The sequence below is a fragment of the Cervus canadensis genome, chromosome 3, assembly GCF_019320065.1.
Source record: "Cervus canadensis isolate Bull #8, Minnesota chromosome 3, ASM1932006v1, whole genome shotgun sequence".
Taxonomy (NCBI): Eukaryota; Metazoa; Chordata; class Mammalia; order Artiodactyla; family Cervidae; genus Cervus; species Cervus canadensis.
The window spans coordinates 49,451,121-49,469,510 of record NC_057388.1 but is presented as its reverse complement, the minus strand read 5'-3'; the positions used below and the strand labels follow the sequence as shown (position 1 = coordinate 49,469,510).

The following is an 18,390-nucleotide window of genomic DNA, read 5'->3' as shown; positions in this document are numbered from 1 at the left end:
CAGAAATTAGAATATGAGTTAACATGGGTTAGTTAATCTTACTCTATGCAATGGCCCTGGGATAAATCTTAGCTAAGTGACGCCCAAGACTTTCTGTTTAAGTCACAGCAAAAGAACTCCAAAGTGACTAATAGCAGTCAATAGAGTGCCCCAGTTGTTGTCTAGTCACTAAGTTGTGTCTGATTCTTTTGAGACCCCATGGACTACAACCTGCCAGGTTCCTCTGTCCTTGGAATTTTTCATGCAAGAATACTGGAGGGAATTCCCATTTCCTTCTCTAGGGGATCTGACTGATCCAAGGATTGAACCCCAGTCTCCTGCCTTGTGAGCATATTCTTTACCATCTGAGCTACCAGGAAATCCTTGATTGCCCCCTTGGACTTTGCAGTCTCTATGACAATTAGAGATTATATGTAAGATAATTGGCAATGTGCCTGTGGTATAGTAGGTGAGACATTAAGAATAATTATTTTTTAATAATAATTATTATTGAATTATGGCAACAATTCCTATACTCCTAGTTTTCAGTCTTAATCTAGATAATTTATTTTGGCTGCTGGGGCTGCTAAGTCACTCTAGGGTGGGCCCAAGACCCAGAAAAATTGTCTGAGAGATAGAAAAGTGACAAAAATTGCTCCAAAAAGAATTATCTCAGAGATTTAACTAGAACTAAAGAAAAAAGGAGCTCTCCTCTTAAGTTTTTAAGTCTGACTGAATGTATTTATCAGTGTACATTTGGTTATGACAATCATAAAATCCTGACACAATTAGCTTACAAAATAAAGGAAAAAAATCTTACATGATGTGTGCAGTCCATAGGTAAAGAATTCTCCAGGGTCATATAAGCAGTATTTATTTGCATTCCTCTTGGATTTTCCTCTCTGTACCTTTTGTTTTTCCTCAGTTTATTTACCTCCTGGGCAATCAAATGACCACATAAGTCACATTGTCTTACAACATCATAGAGAGACAAAACCTTCTCTTTGGTGGGTCTCCTTTAAAGACTGAAGTAAATTCCTAGAAGACTCCAGTAACCTGCTAAATCTCCAGAACTGCAACACAAGCTCATTCTTAAAACAATCCCTGGCTAAGGAAATGGGGCCACCAGGGTTGGCTTAAATTAATCAGAAACTTCCTCTTCCTTGTCAAAGAGTGGATGTCTAAAAAAAAACAGCTGGGTTAGCAAGGACAAACTGTGTGCATGGCTAGGAATACGCTGTGAGATTGTCGTTCAATAGCTGAGAATAAAGCCAGTATAGAACAAAGGCAAACTTATAGAGGGATGTTCGCATGCAATATTACTTAGGAATTTATGGATGAGATGAGCCAACAAATTCCTTTCATACTTACACCCCATATAAGCCAGGTTCTATCATCTAAAACCAAAAGTTCACTGGCTAAAATGCTTACTCAAAGCATTCCTCTGAATCTAACAGGTCTTTATTTTTACCCACATGAACTATAAAAACCCTTCAGAATTTCCTATCTCTGTTCTACCAGCTATTCTTATACATTCTCTTTTTTCTCACTTCTTGCCTTTTCTTATGTTGTTCTCTTTTCTTGCTACTTTGCTGCCTTTATGTCTACCTCTTAAAATCTTAACTTTCTTTCATAACTATATTTCAAATGTCATCTTTTCCTAAAGTATTTCAGAAATGTCTCAATTTAGCAAGGTTTCTGCTTTACTCAAACTCCAGGGCAACTCTCTGACTAGCATTAAATATATATATATATACGTGTGTGTGTGTGTGTGTGTGTGTCATCTACTAAGATTTAATATAAAAACAGCATTGGCAATAAATATTTTTAATGATTCTCATAACACAGAAGAAAGTAAAGAAAAGTTAAGTGACTTATATCATATCTAGATGACAACTTGGGTTAACATTGAGATCCATATTCTTTCCCTCACTGTCCCTCCAGTGTGCCTCACCTCACAGACTCACTATCATGTGGTCTCTTAAATAGTGTCTCACTCAACTTTTTGTTTCCTATAGCACATGTATGATGCTTTGCATACAAGTATTGAATAATTTTTTGGGTAATTGAACTGCATGGTTTTATTTCTTGTTTCTTGATTTATCAATAATTGTTGGTTGGCCGACAGCAGATACTTCTTTACATGAATACACACAGGCCAGCAGTATCTATCTTTTTAGAAGCACATTCTGTACGCTGCGCTGTGCTGTCCTAAGTCACTCCAGTCATGTCCAGCTCTTTGCGACCTTAGGGACTGTAGCCCACCAGGCTCCTTCTGCCCATGGGATTCTCCAGGCAATAATACTGCAGTGGCTTCTTGTGCCCTCCTCCAGGGGAGCTTTCCAACCCAGGGATCAAACCCGTGTCTCCTGCATGAGTAGGTGGATTCTTTACCACTGTGCCACCTGGGAAGCCCACATTCTGTTTACAAAAAACAAATTCCCAATAAACATTGGCACCAGTTTGCACTGAATAAGCAATCTATGCAACCACTACAAAACAAGTAAGACAATTTGATAAAGAAAATGTTTCAGCATATGATTTCAATGAAATAAGTACCACATACAAGGAAGAGAAGATTGAAATAAATTAGTATCATTTCCTCAAACCCAAAAGTCAAATAATGGCTAAGAAAATAGTAACCTTATGCTGTGGGATTAGATGGAGAAAATTAGTATAAATAACATTTATGTAGAGAATTAGTCAAAATTGTTGTAAATATACTTCTTGAAATCTGAAGACAGAAGAGGTAAAAAGAATTGTCACTTCATTCAAACAAACAAACAAAAAACACAAAAAAATAAACTTTTCAATTAAAAAAAAAACTAGATTTTTAACCTCAGTTGATCTTTGTCTGATAATACTGGTGTTAGTGACTTGTTATAATGTGGAAGTCCTTTGTACCAGAGAAATGGAGGAAAGATATAAATCTTTTTTGTAGTCTATTTGGGAATTAATAAATAGAAGAGGGATGCTTTCTCCAAACTTTTCTTGAAGTTTTAGGTTTAAAATGTCTATTATTAACATTAACACAACTCAGCCCATTGATTTACTGATGAACAGTATCTACACTACACAATACAGTCAGAATTCACTTTTTTTAAATGAAATGTTTAAAGTAACAAACCAAAATCTTTCACATTTTTTCTCATTTTCTAAAAGCTCTAAAATCATAAATAAACCAACAACAACCCTTCAAAATGTGTAGAAAGAGCTTGTACACCATTTACAGATTCTAGAGATTAATAAATGAACAATGAGAAGGCAACAGCAATCAAAGAGATATTATCTTATCTCTTCCCTGCTTATTATTCCAGGAATTTGTGATTTCAACACAGAAATCTGTCTAAATGCCTTAAAGTAGTGTGAGGCCTCTTCTACCTTTCTTCACTTCATCTTTAACCTTTGATTTTTGGCTCAAAAATAAAGTTATATTATGTTATAATTTTTTCCTTTCTCTACAAGGTATAGAGCCTCTGAATCTGGTAGCTGTTAATAATGGTAAAATAGTTAAAATTTAGCCTTGAACTTATGAGGGTATTATGATATGTTGTGCTTCAAATGGGAAATCTGAAGATTTCACAGAAAATGCTATATCAGATAAGATATGTAATTAGATGGACGTTTATAGAGATTAGGTAGATAAGTAGGTACATAGAATAGTACAAGCCCTATAAAATTAAGCATTTTTTCCTGCACCAATAAATATTTTTAAAATGTTTATCTATTCTGTACCAGTTTCAAAGGTGCAGAAGAAAACACCATTTACTAATCAAATGAAATTTCTTTTTTTGTCATCAGGTGCTATTATTGACTTTAATCTCACTGACCTCCTCAGGTCTGGAAACACTTACTGTTCTTTGCATTAGCAGAGGAGAATCTGTTCCTTCCTCTTTAAAACTTGGGTCCATACCGATTATATCCTCAATAACGTCCTCCATCTAGCAAAATATAATGCATTTAGAATATTGTGCATAATGATAAAAGTTGCTCTTCAGTCTGAATTCGAAGAGAAAGATTTTAGCAATCTTTAAAAGTAATTTTTAGAATATTGAAATTAAAGTTGTATGTGTATCAAAATGCAGAATATTTTAGAATTTGAAGTAATCCTGTGTTGCTTTTCCTTACATTCACTTCCACCTACCGGCTGGTGATGACTAGGCAAATCACCCTTGGCTACTCCAGTATCTGCATAAACAGAGTAGTTATCATGAATACCTTGAGCCAGAGCTTATATACTTCATTTGCAGAGAGATGACCACCTACAAATTTTATTTTTCTTTTAAAATATTTTGACAGCATCTTATAGGTGGATATTCAAACTTCATCCAATTAGTCCACATGAATAGAAACTACATGGAAACGTATTATCCAACTTTCTCTAATGATCACTAATAATAATAACTATAATACTATCAACAACAATAATTGTAGACACCATAAATAGTAACTAACACATATGATGCAGCAGGAGCTGTTCTAAATGCTTTGCACAATTGAGCTCATTTATCTTCACAATGACAATATGAAGTATATACTATCATTGTCTCCACTGTATACATGAGGAAAGAAATTCAGTAACCTGTTTCAGATTATATAGCTAAAGAGTGACAAAGACAGAATTGAAATCTAGAAATCTGATTCTACAGTCCTAACATAAATCAGTTTTTCACTTCCTTTCTCAACTCCTTTCTAAAACAACCTTCCTTTTCTTCTGTACTTCAGCTGGAGGGAATATTAAAGCTTATATTTTTAAAAATACCATCACTTTCTCTCTCACTGTCTCTATCCCCCTACAGCTCTAGCTCTCCTCTCGGCCATTATATTTATTATCTTTAGTGAAATTTTAAAATATAATGTAAGTGCAGATAGTAAGAATGCAGAATTTATGTAACTGTAATACTCTAAATTTCCCATGACATGTGCAGAAACAACTAGGAATAAACTCTGGGAGACACAAAAACTATTTTAAGATTTTGTTAATGTTATCCTCTAAACAAGATTTCTGAGGACCTTAGAGAATCAAATGTTCACAAACATCTACTAAGATACTCCCAAAGGTGATATGCCAAAAATTGGAATATTATTTATATATATATTTAATAAATATTTATTAAACAATATTTATCTCAAGACCTTGGTTTAGTCCATGCCATAAAAGCAAAGAGCACAAAGTAACTGCCTTCATAGAACTCAAATTACTGAAGAAACTGACAAGGAACAGCTTAATAACAAACAGTGGTATGAAGAAATTAAAGTAGGTTAGGAACAGAACTTGATAAGAGTGAATGTTATTGTATGAATGAGGCAAGGATTTACCGATATTTGAAGAAAGACAAGAATAACATGAGGAAATGGTAGCACTTTGAAAGAAAGCATAAAAGAAGACCTAACGGTAGAAACAAGCTCATGTCTTTGAGGAAAAGTGAGGGGCCAAGGGAAATAGAAAAGAGTGAGCAAGAGGAAGATAGAGTTGAGATAAAGATGAAACGTAGGTAAGGAATTTACATTGTAGAATCCTGTGGACCAGTAGAGTCCAGCAGAAATTTCTGCAACAGTGGGAATGTCCTATATCTGCACTGTCCAATACAGTAGCAAATACATATGGCCATGAGCACTCGAAATGTGGCCAGTGTTACTAAGGAACTGAAGTTTTAATTTTATTCAATTTTTAAAGACTGCATTGAATTTGAATTAACTTTAAAAACAAACAAACAAACAAGAAAAAAGCACGTGTCCATTGGGTACCATACCAGAGTGCAGCTCTAGGCCCTATTTTGAACTTTAGATGTTGTTCCATGTGTACTGAGTGATCTTTGAAGTATCTAGGAAAATAAATATGCATACTTTGTTTCCTTTGGTTATTCTACTCTCTGAAAGTTTTCAAGTGTGTTTTTGATTGTTACCAACCTCAAATTTCAGTTTTATGATATTTTTCTTATTAATATCCCAGCATTAAATGGACAACAAACTTGTATTGAACAGATGTGAAAAAGACCTGAGGAAAGAAGGATGCTAAACACAATTCATGGTGTATGGTATACTTTGGAGTACTTATAGTTTCACTAAAAATTACTCAAATAATGTATCCCTTTCTTTCTGAAAGATTACAATATAAATGATCCAGTCTCTTATATCAGTGGGACTTCCCAGGTGGCTCTAGTGGTAAAAAAAAAAAAAAAAGAAGATGAACCCTGCTGTTAATGCAGGAGATGTAAGAGATGTGGGTTCAATCCCTGGGTCAGGAAGATCCCCTGTAGGAGGGCATGGCAAGCTTGCCTCCATGGCACTTCCTGCCTGGAGAATCCCATGGACAGAGGGGCCTGGTGGGCTACAGTCCATAGGGTCACAAAGTGTTGGACACAACTGAAGTGACTTAGCACACATGCATGCTTACATCTATAATTTTTCCTCTTGTCTATAAACATTCCCATTTATTCTATTCTAGATAGAAACCCTTCTTTTTTACACGTCAAAGTTCATCTTTCTTGGAGACTCTGCTTTTGCCTTTAATAACACCTCTATTCTTCATTTCTGTCATCCACCAATATGACTATCATTTCACCTAATGATGCTGGCTTATTGGAGATGCTGGCTTTTCTATTATCCTAAATTGACTTTAATCCAAAGCATTGTTTCACAGCTTCCAGGAATCTTCATAACTAATCACCTTGGAATCCAATTGTTATTTTAAGAAAGGCAACAAACACAACATTTTTTTAATCAGATAAAACAGAGTTAACAGTTTAGACATAAGAAATCAGCAAAATAAGCATCATAAAAGTAATAAATGAAGATGATAAAATACAAAGGAACCACACAATATTATGACTAAAATAAAAATGGTGATAATAGGCATGAAAAGAATGAGACTCAAGGACAAAGGAAGAGATTTATAAGATTTGAAAGATTAAAAGTAAAGGTCTACAAAAGACTAAGAATTAAGCTTTCCAACAATTCCGGGAGCAAGAAGACAGCAGGATAACATTTGAAGTGTTAAAGATAAAGACTTTTAACCTAGACATTTATAACCAATAAAATATTCTTAAATATGTGCATAAAATAAAATTTTTCTTAGACATGAAAATTCAGAACTTTTAGAGCAAAAAAACCTCTGGAAAACACTCTTTTATAAAGTACACTAGTCATATAATAAACTGTGAAATCACTACAAAATATAAGAATGAGTGCTCATCATGTCCAACTCTTTGTGACCCCATGGACTGTAGTCCACCCGGCTCCTGTCCATGGGATTATCCAGACAAGAATACTGGAGTGGGTGGCCATTTCCTCCTCAAGGGATTTTCCCAAGCCAGGATTCAAACCCACATCCCTTGTGTCTCCTGCATTGGCAGACGGATCTTTTATGACTGAGCCACCTGGGAAGCCCAAGTAACAATAAAATGTTTTTGGTCTAAATAAGAAGAATGTGTGTATGTGTATATATATTAATATTTGAATATGTAAATTTATTCTAAAAATATCAATTCAGAAAGATAGATGAGAAGAAGGAGATAAGATCAAACTTAGGGAGCTGTTTACCTATAGATATAACACAGATATTGCTAAACAGTGATACAGATAAAGAAAAAAATGTAACTATGTGTCTTAAATTAGGAGTAACAAAAAAAGAAAGAAATTAAACCTTAGCCAATGGAGGATAGAAAAAAGATTGCAAATAAGGAAACAGAAAGCATAGTAAATAAAAATGTGAAAAAAGGTAAAGCAACTATAAGAATGTAAATGACAGCATGAAAAAGCAAAAAGATGTGACACCAGAAGATGAGTCCCCCAGGTAGGAATGTGTCCAATAAAGTATGGGGAAGAGCAGAGGACAATTACTAAAAGCTCCAGAAAAATAAAGTGGCTAGGCCAAAGCAGAAACAATGCTCAGTTGTGGATGTGTCTGTTGATGAAAGTAAAGTCTGATGCTGTAAAGAACAATATTGCATAAGAACCTAGCATGCTAGGTCCATGAATCAAGGTAAACTGGACATTGTCAAGTAGGAGATGGCAAGAGTGAACATCGACATCCAGGAATTTGTGAACTAAAATGGATGGGAATGGGCAAATTTGATTCAGATAACCATTACATCTACTATCATGGGCAAGAATCCCTTAGAAGAAATGGAGTAGCCCTCATAGACAACAAAAAAGCCCAAAATGTAGTACTCTGGGCAACCTCAAAAACAACGGAGTGATCTTGGTTTCTTTCCAAGACAAACCGTTCAGTATCACAGTAACCCAAGTCTATGCCTCAATCATTGATGCCAAAGAAGTTGAAGTTGACCAATTCTTTGAATCCCTACAACACCTTCTAGAACTAAGACCAAAAAAAGATGTCCTTTTCATCATAGGGGGTTGGAATGCAACAGTAGGAAGTTGAGAGATACCAGGAATAACAGGCAAATTTGGACTTGGAATACAAAATGCAGCAGGGCAAAAGTTAACAGAGTTTTGTCAAGAGAACATGTTTGTCATAGCAAACACCCTTTTCCAACATCACCAGATAGTCAATACCAAAATTAGATTGATTATGAAATTTGTAGCCAAACATGCAGAAGCTCTATAAGAAAGTCAGCAAAAGCAAGACCTAGAGCTGACTGTGGTTCAGATAATGAACTTCTTAATGCAAAATTCGGGCTTAAATTGAAGAAAGTAGGGAAAACCACTAGGCCATTCAGGTATGACCTAAGTCATTTCCCTTATGATTATACAATGGAGGTGACAAATAGATTCAAGGGATTAGATCTGGTAGAAAGAGTGCCTGAAGAACTATGGATGGAAGTTTGTAATGTTGTACAAAAGCAGTGACCAGAAGTAACCAAAAGAAAAAGAAATGCAAGAAGGAAAAATGGTAGTCTTAGGAGGATTTATAAATAACTGAGGAAAGAAAAGAAGTGAAAAGCAAGGGAGAAAGGGAAAGATATGCTCAAGTGAATTAATTCCAGAAAATAGCAAGGAAAGATAAGAAGGCTTTCTTAATGAACAATGCAAAGAAATAGAGGAAAACAATAGAAGGGGAAAGACTAGAAATTCTTCAAGAAACTTAGAGATATCAAGGAAACATTTCATTCAAAGATATTTCAAGGATAAACACTTCATTCAATAAAGGACAGAAATGGTAAGGACCTAAAAGAAGCTGAAGATATTAATAAAAGGTGACAAGAATACACAGAATTATTATACAAAAAAAGGCCTTAATTACCCAGATAACCATGATGCTGTGGTCATTCACCTAGAGCCAGACATCCTGGAGAGTGAAGTAAAGTGGGCCTTAGGAAGCATTATTATGAACAAAGCTAGTGGAGGTGACAGAATGCTAGTTGAACTATTCCAAATCCTAAAAGATGATGCTGTTAAAGTGCTGCACTCAATGGGTCAGCAAATTTGAAAAACTCAGCAATGGTCATAAGACTGGAAAATGTCAGGTTTTATTCCAGTTCCAAAGAAGGCAAATGTCAAAAAATGTTCAAACTACCATACAATTGCACTCATTTCACATGCTAGCAAAGTTATGCTCAAAATTCTTCAAGTTAGACTTCAGCAGTACATGAACCAAGAACTTCCAGATGTACAAGCTGGGTTTTGAAGAGGCAGAGGAGCCAGAGATCAAATGGTCAACATTCATTGGATCATGGAGAGAGCAAGGGAGTTTCTGAGAAACATCTACTTTTCCTTTATTGAATACACTAAAGCTTTTGACTGTGTGGGTCATAACAAATTGTGGAAAATTCTTAAAGAGATGGAAGTACCAGATCACCTTACCTGTCTCCTGAGAAACTGAGACATCTATAAATGGGTCAAGAAGCAACAGTTAGAACCAGACATGGAAGAACTGACTGGTTCAAAACAGAAAAGGGTACAACAAGGCTGTATATTTTCACCCTGCTTATTTAACTTATATGCAAAATGCCAGGCTGGATGAATCATAAGCTGGAATCAAGATTGCTGGGAGAAATATCAACAATCTCAGATATGCAGATGATACCACTTAATGGCAAGAAGTGAAGAGGAACTAAAGAGCCTCTTGATGAGGGTAAAATAGGAGAGTGAAAAAGCTGGCTTACAACTCAACATTCAAAAAAGCTAAGATCATTGCATCAGGACTCATCACTTCATGGCAAATTGATGGGGAAAAAGTGGAAACAGTGACAGATTTTATTTTGGGGGGTTCTAAAACCACTGCAGATGGTGACTGCAGCTATGAAATTAAAAGACAGTTGTTCCTTGGAAGGAAAGCTATGACAAACCTAGACAGCATATTAAAAAGCAAAGACATCACATTGCTGACAAAGTGATAGTCAGAGCTATGGTTTTTCTAGTATTCATGTACAGACATGATGTACAGATGTAAGAGTTGGATGATAAAGAAGGCGAAACACTGAAGAATTGATGCTTTCAAATTGTTAAGTGCTGGAGAAGACTCAAGAGTTAAGAGTCCAAGAGGACTGCAAAGAGATCAAACCAGTCAAACTTAAAGGTAATTAACCCTATGGAGAAATGTGTTTTTAGATCTTTGGCCCATTTTTTGATTGGGTCATTTATTTTTCTGGAATTGAGCTGCAGGAGTTGCTTGTATATTTTTGAGATTAATCCTCTGTCTGTTTCTTCATTTGCTATTATTTTCTCCCATTCTGAAGGCTGTCTTTTCATCTTGCTTATAGTTTCCTTTGTTGTGCAAAAACTTTTAAGTTTCATTAGGTCCCATTTGTTTATTTTTGCTTTTATTTCCACTATTCTGGGAGGTGGGTCATAGAGGATCCTGCTGTGATTTATGTCGGAGAGTGTTTTGCCTACGTTTTCCTCTAGGAGTTCTATAGTTTCTGGTCTTACATTTAGATCTTTAATCCATTTTGAGTTTATTTTTGTGTATGGTGTTAGAGAGTGTTCTAGTTTCATTCTTTTACAAGTGGTTGACCAGTTTTCCCAGCACAATTTGTTAAAGAGGTTGTCTTTTTTCCATTGTATATTCTTGCCTCCTTTGTCAAAGATAAGGTGTCCATAGGTACGTGGACTTATCTCTGGGCTTTCTATTTTGTTCCATTGATCTATATTTCTGTCCAAAGAAGACATACAGATGGCTAACAAACACATGAAAAGATGCTCAACATCACTCATTATCAGAGAAACGCAAAACAAAACCTCAGTGAGGTACCATTACACGCCAGTCAGAATGGCTGCTATCCAAAAGTCTACAAGCAATAAATGCTGGAGAGGGTGTGAAGAAAAGGGAACCCTCTTACAGTGTTGGTGGGAGTGCAAACTAGTACAGCCACTATGGAGAACAGTGTGGAGATTCCTTAAAAAACTGGAAATAGAACTGCCATATGACCCAGCAATCCCACTTCTGGGCATACACACTGAGGAAACCAGATCTGAAAGAGACACATGCACCCCAATGTTCATCGCAGCACTGTTTATAATAGCCAGGACATGGAAGCAACCTAGATGCCCATCAGCAGACAAATGGATAAGGAAGTTATCCTTATGGTACTTCCTTATGGTACATATACACCATGGAATATTACTCAGCCATTAAAAAGAATTCATTTGAATCAGTTCTAATGAGATGGATGAAACTGGAGCCCATTATACAGAGTGAAGTAAGCCAGAAAGATAAAGACCAATACAGTATACTAATGCATATATATGGAATTTAGAAAGATGGTAATGATAACCCTATATGCAAAACAGAAAAAGAGACACAGATGTACAGAACAGACTTTTGGACTCTGTTGGAGAAGGCGAGGGTGGGATGTTCTGAGAGAACAGCATTGAAACAAGTATACTATCAATGGTGAAACAGATCACCAGCCCAGGTTGGATGCATGAGACAAGTGCTCAGGGCTGGTGCACTGGGAAGACCCAGAGGGATGGGATAGGGGAGGGAGGTGGGAGGGGGGATCGGGGTGGGGAATACATGTAAATCCATGGCTGATTCATATCAATGTATGACAAAACCCACTGAAATGTTGTGAAGTAATTAGCCTCCAACTAATAAAAATAAATGAAAAAAAAAAAAGTTACAACATCAACAAAGAGATGCTCACCAATAAGAATACTCCAGTATGGGGTGATGAAGCTATAAATAAAAGTTATATTATGATGCAGTAAAAGCTGCAAATAGAGTAAATTTAAATATAGCTAGTATTGATTTAATTTAACGTCAAGCAGTGCTGTAAGTGTTTTACATGTATTAATTCATTTAATTTTCAAAACCCAACAAGAAGTTACTATTATAAGCATCATTTTACAGATGAGAACCTGAAATGAAAGATTACATAACTCTCCAACAATCAGTCAGCAAGGATCAGAGAGAGAATTTGAGTTAAGCGATTGGATGCCAGTCTTAACCTTCACCACTGTGATAGCTGGTGCTCACTGGTGCTACTGAACAAGCACTGAACTTGGAGAGGGGTGGGTATGGGCTTGTTTTGGCCAATGATGAATGAGCAGTGATGTGTCATTTTCATCATCGACTGTGGGGACAGGTGATCATGGGTGTATTTACCATGTAAAGCCAGGGTTCCTGAGTGGTTACAGTGAGCAGAAAACTCCTGTGAACCAGCACTGTATGTGTGACACAGAGGAGAATTAAAGACTTATTATGTTAAAAAAAAAAAAAGGTAATCAACCCGGAACATTCATTGGAAGGACTGATGCTGAAGCTGAAGATCCAGTACTTTGGCCACCTGATGGGAAGAGCCAGTTATTGGAAAAGACCCTGATGATGAGAAAGACTGAAGCCAAAAGGAAAAGGGAGCAGCAGGGGATGAGGTGATATATAGCATCACTGATTCAATGGACATGGATTTGAATGAACTCCAGGAGACAGATAGTGGAGGACAGAGGATCCTGGCCTGCTGCAGTTCATGGGGTCGAAGAGTTGGAGACCACTTAAGGACTGAACAACAAAAACAACAAAAATGTTCACATACTGCTGGAGAAATTATTATTCAAATTGGATTTTTTCAAAGGTATTTTAATATTTTGTCTATAAGGGACACATTTAATATAAAAAGAAAAAACAGGGAAAGCTAAAATTAAAGTGCAAAAGTGTACTACAAAGATGACCAAAGGTAAGCAACAGTAGGAATGTTAATATTAGACTATATAAAATTCAAGATAAAATGTTGAAGGAAAAATAATACCAAGTGACCATGAATACATGAATACATATGTACCTAAAAGAAAAAATCTATAGCAACATCTGTCAGAAATCTATGAAAAAAATCAATAATTGTAGTTGAATACTTTAGTTCACCACTCTTCAAATCATAAACCTGAATCAAACTTTCTCTTCACCTATTCTATAGGCCATATCTGGTTCCTGTCATCCTCTATATCATACCACTTCTGAAATCTTAAATTCCATTATCTCACTCATCAAATGCAGTATTCCATTTAGTCCAATCTAGACTCTCTATGACTGATCAGCTGAAAATTTTTTATTTTATGACTCTCTATGCCTTTACCCTATTATCTTTCTGCCCAATCATCATGAATACCCCAGGAGTTCAATCTTTCCACTTCTGTTAACTATGAATTCAAAGTAGAATGGCTCTTGCCCACCATCTTACTGAAATGTCTTTTGTTGCTATTTTCTTTGACTACTTGACTGATCAATTCAGTAGACACTTAGCAGTCCTATTTTTTCACCACATTTGAGTGTGGGGGTCATTTCTTCCTTCTTTAAATCAACTCCTTCAGTGGCACCACACTAGCTATCTTTTTAGTTTATCTTTACAGCCCTTTTCCTCTCACCACTCCTTAAATGTTGGTAAGCCCCTCATTGCCAACCTTGATTTATTACTCATTGTATTCATGTTCTCCAGGAGCTTTCTTTCTCATTCAAATTTTCAAGTACTACCTACAGGCTGAACACTCTTAAATCTCTTTCTCCCTCTAGATTATTCCTCCTCAAGGCAAACTTGTATATCTAGCTCTCACTATCATTTCTGCTTGATGGTCTCACAGATACACAATTCTAACATGTTCTAATATAAGGACTCCTGAGAAATCTGTATGCAGGTCAAGAAGCAACAGTTAGAACCGGACGTGGAACAACAAACAGACTGGTTCCAAATTGGGAAAGGAGTAAGTCGAGGCTGTATATTGTCACCCTGCTTATTTAACCTATATGCAGAGTGCATCATGAGAAATGCTGGACTGGATGAAGCACAAGCTGGAGTCAAGATTGCTAGGATAAATATCAATAACCTCAGATATGGAGATATACCACACTTATGGCAGAAAGCGAAGAAGAACTAAAGAGCCTCTTGATGAAAGTAAAAGAGGAGAGTGGAAAAAGTTAGCTTAAAACTCAACATTCAGAAAACTAAGATCATGGCATCTGGTCCCATCACTCCATGGCAAATAGATGGTGAAACAGTGGAAAGAGTGGCAGACTTTATTTTGCCAGACTCCAAATTGGCAGACTCCAAAATCACTGCAGATGATGACTGCAGCCATCAAATTAAAAGACTCTTACTCCTTGGATGAAAAGTTATGACCAACCTACACAGCATATTAAAAAGCAGAGACATCACTTTGCCAACAAAGGTCAGTCTAGTCAAGGCTACGGTTTTTCCAGTAGTTATGTATGGATGTGAGAGTTGGTCTATAAAGAAAGCTGAATGCCAAAGGATTGATGCTTTTGAACTGTGGTATTGGAGAAGACTCTTGAGAGTCCGTTGGACTGCAAGGAGATCCAACCAGTCCATCCTAAAGGAAATCAGTCCTGACTATACATTGGAAGGACTGATGCTGAAGCTGAAACTCCAATACTTTGGCCATCTGATGTGAAGAACTGACTCATTTGAAAAGACCCTGATGCTGGGAATCAATCTTGAGGGTGGGAGGAGAAGGGGACGACAGAGGATGAGACAGTTGGATGGCATCACTGACTTGATGGACATGAGTTTGAGTAAGCTCCAGGAGTTGGTGATGGACAGGGAAGCTTGGTGTGCTGCAATCCATGGGTCGCAAAGAGTCAGACATGACTGAGCGACTGAATTGAAATGAACTGAATATAAGACCTCATTTCTCACTCTGCTATGGAAATAACCTCCCCACTGGTCCCTCTCTCACTCCAGGCTTCTTCTCCTACTAGCTGACAGAGTGATATTAAAATCAAATCCGATTATGTCACCATAGTCCCCACATTTAAACCTTTCAAGTATTTGGAATTACTTAACATGGAGTACCAGCCTTTCTGTGATTTGTCTATTGCCCAGTTCTCTGGTGTCACCTTCTGTCAATTTTGCCTCTCATTTTCTCCTCACTTCATGCTGTTTCCCATCTCTGTTCTTTGCTCATGCAATCTTATTTAGATAAATTGCCCCACTAGTCATTTTCCTCTAAGTCTACTTGACAGATCTCCAGATCAGAACAGTATTTCTACACTCTTACATATACCATTGTCCTTTCTACATAATAGTATATTTGTTTCATTTTTTCCTCTTCCCTTCAACTTAGAGCTTTTAGAAAGTATAGAGGATAAGAAAAACAAGACAAGGAATAATAAATGGCAACCCACTCTAGTACTCTTGCCTAGAAAATTCCATGGATGGAGGAGCCTGGTGGACTACAGTCCATGGGGTCACAAAGAATCAGACATGACTGAGTGACTTCACTTTCACTTTTCACTTTTAGCATGTACTGTAAAGATGCTATAATAAGAGCAGTTTTTATCCATATAACATAGCTGTTACTATGAAAACTCAGAGAATTAGGCACCTAATCCACATAGAGTATTCCTAGGGAAAGAAGAAACCTGAAATGAATTCTGAAGAGTCAGCTGGAATTATAAGTGGAGAATGAATGAGTAGTTGGTAAAGAAAGGTTATTAGGAAGGAGAACCTGGCCACTGTGAAAGTCACAAATGGACCATATAGTTGAAGAACAGAGCTCCATGCAAACATGAAATAATACGTTTGGGTCAGGGGGCAAGGATTAAATGTGAAAGAGTCCTGTGTACCCATGAGTTAAAATGTGAATTTTATCCTGGAAAGACCCAGGCTATAAAATGCTTATTTGACTTTATACTTGATTGTCTTACCTTTAATCACCAAGTTACTCTTAATTCCAACTCCTAAATCCTGAATCTATGGATGCTCTCACAGAGAGCAACAGTAAGAACTGGACATGGAACAACAGACAGACTGGTTCCAAATCGGAAAAGGAGTAAGTCGAGGCTGTATATTATTTGAAGTAATGACGTGTTCCCTGATGTCACAGGAGGATAAGCACAGAAGAAAGAAATACCAAAATTTGGCAACCACCATCTCCTGAGCATTCACACTGCCCTTGTGTTAGAAACTTTTAAAATGTAAGTGACATCACTAAGATGGAAACACAGATAGTTCCTGAATTCAATCCACTTCCTGAGAACAATTAATGTCTATTCAGAAACAAAACACCACTGAGAGAATCCTAGAGCATGGGGGTGAGGCTGAAATACCCGCTGAACCTCAGAGATCAAGGCAGTCTGCATTAGAAGGTGAGAGAAGCAGCTACACGTTGATCTCATTGACCCTCCCCTAGTGAGAGGGACAGAAGGAGGGGACAAAACAGGTGATTAAATAGCTAATCCCACTAGGGGAATATAGGTGGAAAAAGATGGAAAACTCCTGTAAATTAAGCATTACTAGAGAAAGCATGTTTGCTTAACCACAAAACCAAGCAGGCTTGCTTAGCAACAAAACCATGCAACAGAAACATGAGACATGCCCCCAAACAAACAAACAAACAAAAAAAATGGTAGCATGAGACCCACATCCTTCCCAATAAGCTCAGTAATTAATGACCCCCCCAAACAGGTTCTGTGAACACAACAAACAATTATTTATGGGAAGGTGACTTTTCAAAATGAAAGACTCTCATTGTATTGAGTGTCTTTCATTGTACAAGTCTCATTGTACTGAGACTTGAAAATATTTTTCCAAAGTGCTATGACAGTCCCGCCCTAACCATATAGGGAGGGACAAGTAAAGCTCACTGCCCTGTGTGAGGGAAGAACTAATGATGGAAACAAGATGTCTACTCAAGAAAGACAAAGATGGTCTTCTCCCACTCCCCACTTTTCCTTTGGTTATAAAACTGTAGCCCACTAAGTCCTCAGGATGCAGCATTTCTCGCTCACCAACTTGTAAGTCTCAAAAGCGTCCTATTCTAGTAAATCTCTTCTCACCTACCAATTTGCTTTTGCTGAACTCTTTGCATTGAGACTTAAAAGCCTGTGGTGCCAGAACTCTGTGGAGCCCCGGAAACGACACCTACTGGTTTCACTAAGACAGTACAACACTCTGCAGAGAGGTCTCTGAGTCCCTGGTTGCTCCAGTGGGAAAAGAGAACCCAACAGGAACAATCAGTCACCTTCAACATTGTGAAGTTGCTTTGTGGGAGCCCCTACTTTGATTTCTTACCATGGGAATTGAGAGGAACCTATGGGATCCAGTAGCTGAGAATCTGACTATGATAAAGAAGCAGGGAGGGCTTGTAACACCAGCACACAGATCTTGGCAGACAGTCCTTTAATGCCTGAGGAGCAACCCCAACCAGCAACTTCACTTGTCAGCAGAACCCAATCAGGGGTACACCATGACCAGATAATTGGTTGGAGGGGGTGCGGATTTGACTGATTCAGATCCTCAAAGAAGTTGTATCAGTTGTAGAGCCCATTTGCCCATACCAAGGCAAGATGATGAGTCAGAGGCCCCTGGCAGCCTCATCTGACCAGAAGAGCTAGGGACAACTCCTGGAAGCTGTGTGGTACAGTGGTGTTCACGCCAAGAGGCAGGTGGACGAGCAGAGCAGATCACCCCCAGAGCAAAGCCAATACCAATCATGGGATCTTCCCATGCAGGCACAAGCAGGAAGATTAATTCATAGTCAAGGCTGAGGGTAGCTCCTGGCCTCTCTGCAACTTGAGAACCTCTTTGGAAAATTGAAAATAGCCTGGAGGGGCCCAACCCCCTCCCTCCCAGGCACAGGGCCTGAAACAGTTTCACCCACTGTGAATAGCGTCCTCTGACTCCAACTGATCAGAAGGGCAAGCGAAAATACCTGAAAGCTGTAAGCACAGCCACAGTCAAGCTGAGCAAACAGCAAACAGAACTGGAGAACAAAGCCAGTGGCGCTCTTCAGCCAAGGAACTTGGGTGTGGGTCCGACTGAGTTAAGATCACAAAGAGCTTTACTAGTTTTAGAGCAGCTTCTCTTACTGTCTGGGCAGGGAATCTAATTAATAGTCTTGCTCATCACTGAATACAGCCTTCAACCTATCCTTCCAGGGAAATTAACCAGAGCACAGGGGAAGAGGCATGGCCCATTCAATAGCCCCACATACAGTGGCATTTGAACAGAGAACACAACCCATGACTTCCCCTGTAGAGCAAAATCAGTGGCC

The 18,390-nt window shown here is 37.7% G+C and overlaps 1 protein-coding gene across 2 annotated transcripts in view; it reads right to left on the bottom strand.

The window, feature by feature from the left end:
* Positions 1-18,390, bottom strand: part of TFEC (transcription factor EC) — a 91,920-nt gene that overhangs the window by 37,260 nt on the left and 36,270 nt on the right. Inside the window, exon 3 of one of the 2 annotated variants that reach the window (XM_043463138.1) lies at positions 3,834-3,920. The exons of the other annotated variant lie outside the window; for it this stretch is intronic. Within the exon in view, the coding sequence (XP_043319073.1) occupies positions 3,834-3,920 (87 nt within the window). The remainder of the gene's footprint in view (positions 1-3,833; positions 3,921-18,390) is intronic. 2 annotated transcript variants of the gene reach the window in all.